Genomic DNA, 15,443 nt, shown 5'->3' on the forward strand with positions numbered 1-15,443 from the left:
TTATTTTTGTGGCACAACAGTGCAATGTTAAAAATAATTGTTTTGTTTTTTTTTTGTCTTTCATGCATAAGATCTCTCTATTGCAAGGCATTCAACCCACCTCCAGTTGCCCTATCATCTCCATTCTCACAGATCTGTTTCTGGTGGATTTTAGTGTTTCCTTCATCAAGAGGGTATCCCATGAGGGAGAGCTCCTGCTCTTAGGCAGGCTCTGCTTTTAAGGCTCCTAGCCAGACTAGCAATGACATAGGCTGCCAGAGAAACCATCATCTTTCCATGAGGAGGATTTGTTACTGGTCTAACTCAGCATCCCATGTTATGGCAATACCCTTACTTAGACTTGGCAAGCAATATGAGGACTGTGTCAGCCATAGGGCAGCTCCATCTTACTCTACTTCTTCCACCTCCAAGCCTGGCATCATATCCAACTGCTCCAGGCTCTACCAAAGCCCATTGGATAATGCTTTGGCACATCTATCCAGCCCCGGGATGCCATCTTTCCTGCTAATACAGCAGTCCCCCCAGGCACTAATCAAACTCAGTTTACCTAGGCTGTCATCAGGGCTTTATCTCTCTACACCCCTGGAGTGGCTCATAACATATTTCCTGATGTACATTTTTCATTATTTCTTTGATATCTGCAAATTGACGTGAAAAAGAATTAAAAATAAACTGCTTTGTTCAAATATTAAGCAATGTACCTTAGTTTTAAGGTTATGTACTTACCTAACAGTGATATTAATCAGTCTTTTTTTCACTGAACAAAACACAAATAGCATAACAGGATGATAGGCATTACAAGACAACTGAACCGCAAGGCCATTTTGTCTTGCCAGTACCCACCCCTATGTCTTGCCTCCTTCAAGAAGACCAGGCTAGTCATATCAGGGTGAATTTATAAACACCTATTCAGTTGTCCAGCTCCTTTTTAAAAGCAGACAGTATGTGACACTGCTTAACTTGGTGATGAAGTTTATTTCAGAGAAGGGATAGGCACTGCAGGACAAATTTATTACTTCACGCTGTCTTATTTATTTATTTATTGGAGTAGATTTAGATCTCTGGCCATGCTGTTGGCTGAATTGTTTAATTTATGGAGGTATAAGGGTTTTTGGACTAATGGATCCTTTATAACCCTATAAGCAAGGAACAGACAACCCCTATGGAGTCTATATGATATGAGTATAGAGATAAAGTCCAAGTCTTTCTTGGTAGCTCAGGTCTTTTAATACTATGGTCTATTTTAAGTGCACACTTTATATGTGTCTTTCCATTGCTTGATATGTTTAGTAATATTTAATAAGTTACAGCCCTATGGGGTCTTTATACTCAGTGATGGGCCTAAACAGTGCAGAGTACAAGGAGATGATGAATTCTTTTAATTTGGAAGAAATACTTTTTGCTATGAAATGTGCAATATAAAAATAGTTACTTAACACTGATGCAATGTGATGGTCAATCGTGCATGAGCTATCCACCCATGTACCTCGGTCTCTCACTACCTTTTCATTTTCAAGCGGTATGTTCTGTATACTATAATCTTTGGTGTTTATCAAATGCCACAATTCTGAATGTCTTGGTGTTTAGCTTGAGCCCATTTCTTTGCATAGCAGCTATTGCCAAGTATAAGCTCTTGTTCGAGTGCTTGTATGTCAGAGGGGGATTTGATAATAATTCCCAGATTATAATCATCACCAAACATTGTTAACTAGACAAACTCATTTGATAAATACATATATGAGAAATACTGACTAGCAGAGATCCCAACACAGATCCCAAAGGAAGTGCACTGGTCAGCAGCATGCTTTTAATGTCTAGGGGAAGAATTTTCTGTGTTGTGTGAGTTACTGCTGTTAATGAAGGGGAGAGAGGTGTGCTTTCTTTTCTACTTATTTCTGCTGACCTGTTACTCCATTTAATGGCTAGAGGAAGTATTTGCTGTGCTGCATGGGTTACTGCTGGTGGAGCTGAATCGGAAAGGGGTGTACTTTCTTTTCTACTTATTTTTGCTGACCTGTTAATCCTTTTAATGTCTAGAAGAGGCATTTGTTGTGTTCTGCTTTGCCCTTTTAACCACAGAGAGCTAGCCTAATATTTTAAGTGAGGCAGAGAACTACGTTGGAGAGGGTGGCATGTAATGGCTTCAGCCAATCATAAGGCACTAATTTTCTATATTTTCATCTCAGAGTACTACTGCTGGAGTTGAAAGTGGGAGAAGTGTATTTTCCTTTCTACTTGTTTGCTGTGTTTAAGAGCAAGGGGAAGCTTTTATGTGCTTTTTTTTTAACCACAGGGACGTAGCTTAATATTTTAATGAGGTTGGAATTGAGTTGGGGGCGTGTAGTACCTTTAGTCAATCATAAGGCACTTATTTGCTATATTTTTGACTATATACAAATGGAGCCTCCTTTGCTTTTTGTACATTGAATTTTTATTTTTGGAGGAACCGTTTACTCACACCACTTTCTTTTTATCTGCTGGAATATATATATATATATATATATATATATATATATATATATATATATATATATATATATACACACACACACACACACACACACTCACATATATGCACATATATTTATTATATGCTGTAAGAAGCAGTTATTCACTGATAATTCTTAAAATGGTTTACAGGTTCACTCTTAAGAAAGACTAGTTTCCTCATTGTTAAAATTATGCTGCAAAGGCGGTAATACCTTTAGGCTGAAGTTAAGTACACCATCTGGGCACAGTGTGTTCAGACTGAGAGCCTCTCTTAACCTTTTCTCTTGCTGTCTCTCTGAATGTCACTTACTTCATTCTGTTCCATAACTTCATTATTGGAGTTTCTTATTTCTTACATCTTTTACTAAAAAGTGCCAGGCTGCCAAGTTACTACTTTGAATTGTACTCAGTTTCCAATAATCGCTAATACACATTTTTTCAGAGTTGTGAAATGTGACCAATGCCCAAAATTTGTCTTTACTTGAGAAGTAAACAAAGTTAAAAGTGTTTCACCTGGCAAGGCTATACTTCTGTTACTGCATGCAGAGTAAGCATTAAAACTCTTAAGTATTGACATTACTGGTAAAAGCAGTGTGCTGTCATGTAAATAAAGACTGAGATATAGTGAAATTCTTTACAGCAATGACAGTCTTGATTATTCTATTTTCTAATGGATTTTATTATGAACTGCCATAGGTGAGCTGGCATACTGTCTTATATAAAAGTACCAAATATAGTATTTCACAGGACCCTTTCAGTTGTCACGTGCCATGGCTAAAATACCATGGTGTGAAGTAGATGAAGAGATAGTGACACATTCAACAATGAGCTGCATTAAAATCTATAATGGCGGCACATAATCTATTATGGGCGGCACAGTGGTGAAGCGGTTAACGTTGTCGCCTCACAGCAAGAGGTTCACCGGTTCGATTCTCGGCTGGGGTGCCTTCTGTGTGGAGTTTGCATGTTCTCCCTGTGTTCGCGTGGGTTTCCTCCGCCTCCCACATTCCAAAGACATGCATCTGGAGCATTTCTCCCCGGGCCTCCGCTGAAAACAGGCTCTGAGGAACCTAGTCGGACTTTCCCGGTCAACAAATGATAAATAAATAAAATAAAATAAAAACTATAAAGGTAGAACAGCAGTTTAATGTGCATTTTGCAGCTTAATACTGATTTGTTTCTACCAGAAAACATAATTAAATATATAAGGGTGACCAGTATATGACTTTTTAGATTTAGGTACCAAATTAAGGAGTTCATATGCCTTCACTGTCACACTCTGTCATTTTTGCGTTTACTTGTTTTCAACAAGGTGTGTCATATTTAATTTCTGGTTAATATGTAATATAAAGTAGTGGTTACAATTTTTTCCTGAGTTGACATTACATCAGGAAAAAAGCCTATATTCTGCATCAAATGTATTTATTTATTATTTGTAACAACATAATTAGAATACCACAGTCTGAAGCTGTTAAAGTACCAGGACCAAATTCAGTGCAGAGCTGCATTGAAATCCCCAAGGCCTGAAGAAAAACCTTAGATGCTTTTGATAGCTGAACCTTCTTTTCAGCACTGAAATACCAAAAGGAAAAGCAGGAGTCACAACTGCAAAATATTTAAGGGGTATGAGATACATCCTTTTGTGATGCCAAATGCTGGATTTGATGACTTTACTGTCACAGTCTATTTTGTGTCATAACTGGTTTCCATTGGGGTGTTTATTTTACTTCTGTTTGAGATGCAGAGTACCATGGTGGTCTAGAATACATCTTTACTGAATTTCATTACAACAAAAGTAAAAACTCTTATATATATTTCTTCAATAAAAATCAGCTGTAAAATGCCATGCCTAAAATTCTAATATCTGAAGCAGTTAAAGCAATGGGGTCAAACTAAAACTGCACTAAAATCCCAAAGAGTAGAAGAGAAATCCTAGTTGCATTTTTGTAGCAGAGCAACTTTCTGTTACCATGTGAAAGTTTGTATTGACATTTTTAAAGGGGACCAAGATCTGGACTTTTATACATAGGTACCAAATCAATGGTTCTGTTTCACATGTCTTCTCTGTTGCTGCCTATCATTTGCATTTTGTACAGAGGTACCAAATCAGTGGGTTCTGTTTCACATGCCTTCTCTGTTGCTGCCTATCATTTGCATTTTGTACAGAGGTACCAAATCAGTGGGTTCTGTTTCACATGCCTTCTCTGTTGCTGCCTATCATTTGCATTTTGTACAGAGGTACCAAATCAGTGGGTTCTGTTTCACATGCCTTCTCTGTTGCTGCCTATCATTTGCATTTTGTACACAGGTACCAAATCAGTGGGTTCTGTTTCACATGCCTTCTGTGTTGCTGCCTATCATTTGCATTTTGTACACAGGTACCAAATCAGTGGGTTCTGTTTCACATGCCTTCTCTGTTGCTGCCTATCATTTGCATTTTGTACACAGGTACCAAATCAGTGGGTTCTGTTTCACATGCCTTCTCTGTTGCTGCCTATCATTTGCATTTTGTACACAGGTACCAAATTGGTGGGTTCTGTTTCACATGTCTTCTCTGTTGCTGCCTATAATTTGCATTTTGTACACAGGTACCAAATCAGTGGGTTCTGTTTCACATGCCTTCTCTGTTGCTGTCTATCACTTTGCATTTTGTACACAGGTACCAAATCAGTGGGTTCTGTTTCACATGCCTTCTCTGTTGCTGCCTATCATTTGCATTTTGTACACAGGTACCAAATCAGTGGGTTCTGTTTCACATGCCTTCTCTGTTGCTGTCTATCACTTTGCATTTTGTACACAGGTACCAAATCAGTGGGTTCTGTTTCACATGCCTTCTCTGTTGCTGCCTATCACTTTGCATTTTGTACACAGGTACCAAATCAGTGGGTTCTGTTTCACATGCCTTCTCTGTTGCTGCCTATCATTTGCATTTTGTACACAGGTACCAAATCAGTGGGTTCTGTTTCACATGCCTTCTCTGTTGCTGCCTATCACTTTGCATTTTGTACACAGGTACCAAATCAGTGGGTTCTGTTTCACATGCCTTCTCTGTTGCTGCCTATCACTTTGCATTTTGTACACAGGTACCAAATCAGTGGGTTCTGTTTCACATGCCTTCTCTGTTGCTGTCTGTCATTTTGCATTTTGTATACAGGTACCAAATCAGTGGGTTCTGTTTCACATGCCTTCTCTGTTGCTGCCTATCACTTTGCATTTTGTACACAGGTACCAAATCGGTGGGTTCTGTTTCACATGCCTTCTCTGTTGCTGTCTGTCACTTTGCATTTTGTACACAGGTACCAAATCAGTGGGTTCTGTTTCACATGCCTTCTCTGTTGCTGTCTGTCACTTTGCATTATACTGTTTCTACTGGAAAGCTGCACTTGACTTCTGTTCATTCTTTAGAATATAGAAGATATAGAGAATGAGACTATATTTTTACTAAACTATTGTGAATCACAAGTAAAAGTCCTATCTGTCTCCCTGTAATTATAATTTCCTCTCCAGCACATTGAGACACATATGCATTAAACTGCATTATGTATGAATCATTACACCTTTAGTCACCAGCTCAGCACATTTTGTAGATGATGTCCGTGACATATTATTATGAGAAACTTGTAAAAATATTTTCAATGCTTACAGAAACATGTACTAAATTCTTGCTACAAAATTCATTCAGAAACTTAAGTGGATAACCATATTTACACACGATTTGTTGAAAAAGAGGATGTGTTACTTGCCATCTTTTGTTAGATCAAAGTCATTAATAGTGTACATGATAAAGCTTAGGTATTCTGAGTCATCAAAACTGTGCAGCATTCCATCTTAGGAGAAATATGTGGAAAATGCATCACAAATGCATATATTTTGTGTTAGTACTTTGTAGTTATGCATATTTCTCTTTGAAGTACACTGAATCTGAAAATGAGTTATAATTAAGCTATTCCATGTAAAATGCTTGACGCTCTTCCTATGGGATACAGAGTTTCAGGTTTTCTATACAGTTGCTTAATCTATGGAGTGAAATTAAGTCTCTGTGGACTGGGAGGAAGCAACACTCCTCTATATCAGTCTAACTTCCTCAACGGGAGAGATTTATTTATTTATATATTTATTTATTTATTTAGTTAGTTATTCATTCATTCATTCCTTCTGTCATTCATTCTATATGTTTTTTATCTATTGTGCCTGACAACCATCAAGACGTTGACTTGGCTGCCTGTTTGTTCCATACTAGGCCAGGAGCTCCAGTGCCCATTCACTTTCATCAGATAAAGAGTAACTGGAGCTTATTCTTCCCTAATGGGGGAAAGGAAAGGCACAGCATGTCCATCATACACACAGCCATGGCAAGCATATAGTATGGCCCTAACCTCCACCCCCACCCCTAGTGGGGAAAAGTACACCCTTGTCACTGTCAGCATCACTTGTCCTTCTAAGAAGACATAAGCACTCCCACACATACTATCGGCGAAGGTTACCATTACTATTTTAAAATTAATTTGTTTATTAGGAAACACAGATGATTCACGTAAAACAATCTCACAACTGGAGACTTGTCCTACATGTTAGTGACCACTTACACTGAGACAAGGCTGACAACAGGTCTTTTGGAATCTGATCCCAGTGGAAGCTTTTTTAAAGATAGATCTTACACAGAAGTAAGTTATTTACTCTGAGAGCAAGCCTTTTGGAATCAAGGCAAACTTACACAGAGCAACTGTTTTGGAATCTGGCCCCATGTCTATACATACATTAACTCGAGTATTAGTATGCAATGCTTCAATGTCTATTATATTAAAAATAATCTGCTGTAAATTGTTAACCAGGTGTTTTTATTTCAAAAAAATATGTTTCCCTGCTATGATTGCACACAATGTAGATGCATTGCAGCATCCAAATTTTTGAAGTAGTTAGTCATCCTCAGATTTTTAAAGTAAATGTTTTTACACATATAAAACTTAAGGGAAAGCTACCTCACTCAGTGGCCCCAATTCCAGAAGACTTGCTGTCACTGTAAGTGACCACTTACACTTGCAGCAGGCTGAGAACAAGTATTATGGAATCTGGTCCCCATAGTAAGCCTGTTTATAGGTAGGCTTTACACAAAAGCAAGTCACTTACATGAAAGCAAGTCTTTCAGAATCAGTACAAACTTACACAGAGAGCAACTGTTTTGGTATCTAGCCCAATGTGTTTCTTACTCTGAGTTTTATGTAGGCAAGATTAGTAGGACACCAAGAGCAAGTTTCAGAGTACGTTTTTTTTAATTTTACATGTGCAGAGGTTATTGCTTGATGCATATGCAGTAATGTCTCATTGTTTGTGTTGTTGACATTTTGTGGGAGATGACAGTTGAGTCTTTCCATTATTTTCAGTTTTTCAGTAGCCCCCATATATATATATATATATATATATATAGGTCCCCTACTAAATCCCGAACACACAGAATCCCGAAGCCCAAAATACCGAGACGAAATGCCTGAAACCCCACATTACCGAAATGTTGAAAGCATGAAATTCAAAATCGCGAAACTAATGCATACATACAGCACACACATAAACATACACACACCCTCCCCCCATAACCAAACAAACCACCCTACTCTAAAGATAAGCAGGGGGGCTTCGCCACCCTACACCCCCACCCCCTACTTTATTATTCTAACTCCGAGATCGTACAAACATATACACAAGGCAAACTCACACCCACATATTACAGTCCCTCACACACACACACACACACACACACACACACACACACACACACACACACCACAGTCACAGCACACACTTACACACACTAAAGCCCCTCACAAACACACTTACACACACATACTTACCTGAAACGCATCACCAGAAAAGCTGACTCAAAATCCCTTAACATCTGGATTTTGAATTTTGCGCTTTCAACGTTTCAGTAATGTGGGGTTTTGGGCATTTCTACATATAGATATATATATATATATATATATATATATATATATATATATATATATATTGGTTGTATGCAGGTGATCGAAGGGCATTATTTTTGTTGAAATCAATTTTATCTACAAACTGCAGTTTGAAAAGAATAGATAGAAAGTGGACAATTTGTAAGAGAACAGAACACCATAGATGGGGGACTTTTACCTTTTCTCTGGTATTATGTGATCTCAAAGTTTATATATTTAAGTTAGCAGGGATGTGAGGAATGCAGTATACCATGTGAGGGGTGCAGAGGGACTTGCCATCCAGCAAAATTCATTATTTTAAATTTGTTAACTTTCTTCAATAAGTCCTTGTTTTGATATGAACTTCACTATGCAATCTTAAACCCATACATATATATATATATATATATATATATATATATATATATATATATATATATATATATATACTTATACATATTTATGTGTGTGTGTGTGTGTGTGTGTGTGTGTGTGTGTGTGTATAGATACATACATACACACACACAAATAAATATACATATATAAATATAAAATTATATATAAATATATAAGTAATTATAAATATATATAAATTATAAATTATATATACATATATAAATATAAATATATTTATTTATATATATATATATATATATATATATATATATATATACAGTATATAGGTAAGTAGGTATAAGTAGCTATATTTCCCCTGGCTATGTGCAGATTTATAGTTAAGATTGTTTAAGATATATCCACGGTGGTGCAGCGATAGCATTGTTGCCTCACAGCAAGAGGTTCTCCTGTTCGATTCTCGGCTGGAGTGCGGGGAGTGCCTTCTGTGTGGAGTCTGCATGTCCTCCTCGCGGTTGCGTGGGCATTCAAAACACATGCGTAAATTGCGTGCCTTTGTTGAAGGTTGAACGTCGAGCTGGCACCTCGGCTTTCATGAAAAATCTACTGCCAGTCATTAGCGGACCATAGTTCCGCTGTGGCGACCCCTAACCGGGAAAAGCCGAAAGACACAACATTGCTTAAGATATGACATCAGTTTTCCTTACCATTTTTCATATTGCTAGTATCAATTTAATAATATCTGGAAATACAGTACATTATTCTGAATTGACAGTAAAAATCTGTGAGTGATTTTGTAACTGTGTAAAAAAGACCTAGTGTTTGATATACCTAGTAATAGTAATGGGCATACTCACTGTTTTATGTTTCAGGTTGTTAGAAACGGTTAATTTATTAGTACATCGGTTATACAAACTCCAGTGAACTATATAAAAAGAGGGTCTTAGGTGACACTGGTTTCAATTTAAGGAGGAAAAAAATGAGCCTGGCAATCAGAAGAGAAGGAGGGTAAAAGAGTCTTTAAAAGGAAGGTGACATCTGATGTTGGATGAGTTGATGATGTTAATGCAGCCTAGAGGAGTAGACCCAGGGCTTTTTTGGTGGTGGTACATGCCGGTACAGCATACAGGCACCTCTGCTGCCCTGTTTCTTTAAAAAAAAAACGTTGTTTTTAAGGGCGTTCTTTTTTAAGAATCCCTTTGCGTCAGGTCGCACAGATGCAGAAGACCTTCTGCATCTGTGAGATGTGTGACCAATCGTTTACATCTTCCTGGTCCGAGTGTGCGGAATTTGAATTCCTGAAGACGTTTGGACTGTGGACCACAACCAAACAAGTGAGTGATAGGGTTGCATGTATGTTAAAGTATTTAAGAGGAGTGTGTGTGTGCGTGTGTGCAAGAAATAGGTAAGCAGGTTTGTGTGTGTTTATGTATAAGAAGTAGGTATGTCTGTGTATGTGTTTGTGTATAAGAAGTAGGTAGGTCTGTGTGTGTTTGTGTGTGAGTGAGTGAAATGTCCAGATTTTCACAGAATGTCAAGAATTTAGTCTCACTTCTGTGGTCTTTTTCTCATAAAATTGTATTTTTCCTGCAATCCCTGGAAATTATTGAGGATTAAGACAGCAAATAATGGCAGACATTTGAGCTTTAGACTTCATATCCTTCAGAAAGTTCATACTAATGCAAAACTTGTTCTATCAACTGTCTAAGTTTATAAGAGCAATATTTAAAAGATATCCCTATTTTTGGACATTTGTCTCCACCATTATGTGTGTCTTTATCCAGATTTCTTGCTCTAAAAGGTAGAGAGGTATGGGGAGAGTCTAAGAGGGAGGTAGTGGTGTAGGTGTGTGTAATGCCTCTCAACTGTACAGATTTTTGCCTTATATTTTTTGGTCTGATCCTCATAAAAATTGTCTTTTTTTTTTTTGCGAAATCTCTGGGATGATCTAAGGATTAAAGTTACTAACTAATGGCATGCATTTGAATTTAGCTTTAGACTTCGTATTTTTAGAAAATGCATTCTAACACAAATGCTGTTATTCTAGCAACTTTCTGAATTTATAAGAGCAATATTTAAAATGTGTCCCTAGTTGAGGGCTTTTGGGCTTTTGTCCCCCAATTATGACAGGCTTTTCCCAGATGTCTTGTGCTAACAGATTAAGAGGTATGGTGTGTGTGTGTGTGTGTGTGTGTGTGTGTGTGTGTGTGTGTGTGTGTGTGTGTGTGTGTGTGTGTGTGTGTGTGTGTGTGAGAGATAGGTAGCATACCCATCCAGTGCTCATGTTTTTGCAGAATGTCCATATTTTTGCCCCCATATTTTTATTTTTTTCCTCATAAAAAGATTGAAGTTCCTAAATAATGATAGATATTTGACGGTTAGACTTCATATCCTTTTGAAAAATCCATACTAACACAAATCCTGTTATTCTAGCTATTTTCTAAGTTCATGAGAGAAATATTTATAATCTGTTACTATTTATTTTAGAATTTGTCCAGATTTCTTGCATTAAAAGGTTAAGGTGTGTATGTCAGACAGTGAAATGCCCTAGTTAGGATTAGCAGCTGGTTAGTAATTTGCTTAGGCATAAGCCCTGTACCTTAGCTACAGGAAACAAGAGTCTGAATCCTCTACCCAAAATATGCAACTATTTTGCTTAGAAAATGGCATCACTGTTGTGTGTTGAGAGCTTTACAGCACTAATAGCACAGCACTTAGCATACTTTTGTTTTGATGCAGAAGGTTGTGGGCTCTATTCCCACACCAGGTATATTGATTGCTGATGCTGTGTTGGATTTTAAGAGGGTGGGGTGCTACAGTCCTGAATATGTCTTCCTTTGGATAAAATGCCTAGTAACCATGAACCTGTTTTAGTTTGTTATCTACTCCCTATTGCAATATTTCCAGTTTATCATTTTTAATATAATATAGGCAATTTATTCTTCAAGGGCAGAAGGTAGTGAATGTGTAGATGAAATACTTAAATATAAAGCTCTTTGCTAGCAGCAATCTTTTCTTAGTTACAGTCAGATCTCTTTAATGTGGAATTATTCAGATCACTTTTACTTCTGCAGAGACTGTGCATATTGACTGATATTGGTGGGTTGTAATGACTGATGTTTGAGTGGCCTTTTATGGTTGAAATGTTCTGAACTGAGCAGTTTTGGCATAATTGGTTCATATGTTTTGTTTCTTTGCTTATGGCTATAAATTTAAAACACGCTCTAATAAGTGGTGTATTATACAACACCAAATGCAGGCTCCTTTATTAAAGGGTGGGTCACTGCTGACCACATTTTTATTCCTAAGGCTTTATCAATTCACATCAATCTACTGCAGGAGATAAACAAACAGTATGTAAACATTATATGCTGAGTAATGTCATGGCTGAAGAAAAAAATTGTTCTGCACAAGGTGGCATGCCACTTAAACAAGTAAAATACAAAAGTGCCAGACACTGCAGAACAAACTGGCAGGCAAGGGACAGCGTGTCTGGCTTAGAAAGAACATTAGAACAGCAGGTGCAGAATAAGATGGATTCAGTAAAAACATTACAGGCAGAAAATGAATGGGGGAGCAAAAAGATCACCGTGGTGATTGTACAGGTCAGAGGTATGGGAAAAGAAAAATCACATTATCTGGGGGAAGAACACAACCATCATCTGGGTGATGAGATGTAGCAGACAGAGGCAAGGCAATATAATGGGTAATTCATATTTAGGAAAAAAAAAGAAAGAAAAGAGGGAGGCGATAGCGAGCAAAGCATGGGAATCCAAATAAGATAAGGCATAAAAGACGTTAAGATGCCTGATAACTGTGGTACTTGACACAGATCAAGACTACAAGGAAGAAGGACTTTGTGTCTACATAGTTTTTCACTGCATACTTAAGCTTCATCTCACATTACAAAAACTCACAGTTTCACTGCCTACACCAAATCAATCATCGGTATAAGTCATTTACCTTTAAATTATTCTGGTTAAATAAATAAAAAAGGTGAAACTTTGTAGCTTTGAAATGCATAGGTCCATATGAAGGTCCATTAGAAGGAAACTTGTAGCATTCACCATTTTAAAGATCTGAGAGGAAAGGTATTTCGAGTTAGATGGGAGAAGGGGACAGGTCTTTTGAGAAAAACAGTGGCCTGAATATATAGGATATCATCCCTCAGTCAGAAAAGGAAACAGATATTAAATCCAATGGAACAAACCAGTTTCAGAATGCAGAAAAAAAAATGATGCGTACATTCAGAGGATGCAAAGGTAAAACCACAAATCATGTTAAATGTCTCTGTCCCATTTGCAGTGGTGAGAGCTATGGACATTCACAGTAGAAATTCTTTATAGAATACTGTCAGGAAATTTGTCTTCAATAACAGGGTATGTTGTTGTCGTAAAAAAGTAAATATTCTTACAAGTTTAGGCTAGCTGGAATTTATTTTTAACCAGTTTTCTGCCTGCCTTTAGTGTGTGTGTGTGTGTGTGTGTGTGTGTGTGTGTGTGTGTGTGTGTGTGTGTGTGTGTGTGTGTGTGTGTGTCTCATTTGTCCAGCACTGTGGACTGACTGCAGATAAGTCACAGCTGGCATCAGCCCTGCTCTCAGCTCATGGCTACATTCTTCCTTGACATGGCACCTGTCACCAATTAGCATGAGTCCCATCTCTCCCTGAATAGGCATGGACCCATATATAGATAGAACAGCAAGGTTTCCTACAATGTTCGAATCATGGAAAAGTGACCTGAAGTATAGAACTGGGAGCAGCCATCATACTGTGGTCAACCAATATGACAGTATCAGGTATGTATGTACATGTGTCTGTGTACAGTGTGCATGCTTACTGTACATGCAAGGCAGACACACAATGGGACCTTGCAGTACATGTCCACATCTCCGCATGTGATTTAACCACCAACCCCATTCACTACAATTGAAAGGCACTTATGTGTCATCCTGTATTTTCAATGGAATTCATTCATAAAGCATTTGTCCTGAGCAGAAGCTCCACACTTGTTCTTGAAAAGAGACGAGCAGGCAAAGTATCATCACTCACCTCTTCCTCTATGCCAGCTTTAGCAGGTGCTTTTGCCAATAATCAAACCTGGGTCTCCTGGGTCAGGGTCAGTGCTCTATCCCTCTATCCCATGGCAGCAGGAATTGATAAGTTTTACACAGGTAGCTAGCATTAGCAACACTGTAATAATTACAAAGAATTAGACTGCATATGAAAGAGCAGGCAGCTAAAAAACTCAAGGACAGTCAATAGATGGACAGAAAATATTTTGGGAGACACTTGGAGGAAGGACCAAAAAGCATGATGCTGTTTGTTGGTGTTAGTGTTAGTTTCTGTGTGCTGCTCCTAGCCATGCCAGGCTTCTACCACTCAAATGTAAACAGAAAAGAAAGAAAGGACATCTGAACTGTATTCTGTACTTTTATAGCTAGGTTACAGTAGTTAACTAAGTGCAAAATGATAATGAAAACAATATAAAGCAAAATCAGAATGAAAAAAGAAGGTGTCTAAGGATGAAGCTTGGATGAACTCCGAATGGAAGATACACCACAGTGGGCAGACAAGAAATTATGATACTTCCTGATACCTAAGGGAGATGGCATGTTAAACAGAAAATTAACTCCAAAAATCCAGGAAAAATGAATGAGTGTGTGTGTGTGTGTGTGTGTGTGTGTGTGTGTGTGTGTGTGTGTGTGTGTGTGTGTGTGTGTGTGTGTGTGTGTGTGTTTGTGTGTGAGTGCATATGTGTGCATGCGCATGTGGGCACGTGTGTGTCTGTGGGAGTATGTATGTACGCACAATCACACACCAGGTAAGTGAACTTCAACTAAAACGTTGAGACCATGAGACCAATAGAAATTGTCTGTGAGGCATATCAATTTTCCATGATCAATCATTTTGATGTTTCTAGTCAGTGTGGCCTGCCAGGGTGCATGCAAAAGGTTATAGAGCAAAATATAAGGCACTTGTCTTGAGATATCCTTTTGTAAGTCCATACTGAGATTCAATACTCTAATTAATAATTCAAACATATTTAAACAAGATGAGCTTAATAGCCATTCTGCACAGAGAAGTGATCTGACTTTGTGCTTCACTGGCACAGAATAACAGCATAGACTACAGGAATAAATGGTAATGCTCTGCTCAGGGGACTATATTTATGAGTAACAAAATGTACAGTTATTTTAAATGGGAAACATGATATTAATTGAAACTAAAAATAATTTCTATTCTCTTAAAAGCTGTCAGAGAAGTATGGCACAGTATATACATTTCACATGGGTATGCAAAAGACTGTTGTGCTGACTGGTTATGACACAGTGAAGGATGCTCTTATAAACCATGCAGAAGAGTTTGGAAACAGAGGACATTTACCACTTTTTGAAAATGCATACACAGAACATGGTAAGTTTTGTCTTCTGGACTGAATAATTTAAAATGCATTCCTGAATGATCAGATTGCTATATACTAATAAAAACTGGCTTATCTACTATGTCTGTAACTCAAATGAAACATTCTGAGCTAGCTTGCTGTTGCAGAGACATGTTGTCCATCCACACTGACAGTGGCCAATGACCTAGAAATGAGCACAATTAATCCAAGAAAAAAGCCTGTTTGTGACACAATACCAAAAACAACCTGGCAAAGC

The 15,443-nt window shown here is 37.8% G+C and overlaps 1 protein-coding gene across 1 annotated transcript in view; it reads left to right on the top strand.

Moving 5' to 3' along the window:
- LOC122816780 (cytochrome P450 2K1-like) overlaps positions 1-15,443 on the top strand; it is a 237,190-nt gene that overhangs the window by 4,353 nt on the left and 217,394 nt on the right. Inside the window, exon 2 of the mRNA XM_044089797.1 lies at positions 15,036-15,198. Coding sequence (XP_043945732.1) covers positions 15,036-15,198 — 163 coding nt within the window. The remainder of the gene's footprint in view (positions 1-15,035; positions 15,199-15,443) is intronic.

The sequence above is a fragment of the Protopterus annectens genome, chromosome 12.part0 (assembly GCF_019279795.1).
Source record: "Protopterus annectens isolate FY-2018-M chromosome 12.part0, PAN1.0, whole genome shotgun sequence".
Taxonomy (NCBI): Eukaryota; Metazoa; Chordata; order Ceratodontiformes; family Protopteridae; genus Protopterus; species Protopterus annectens.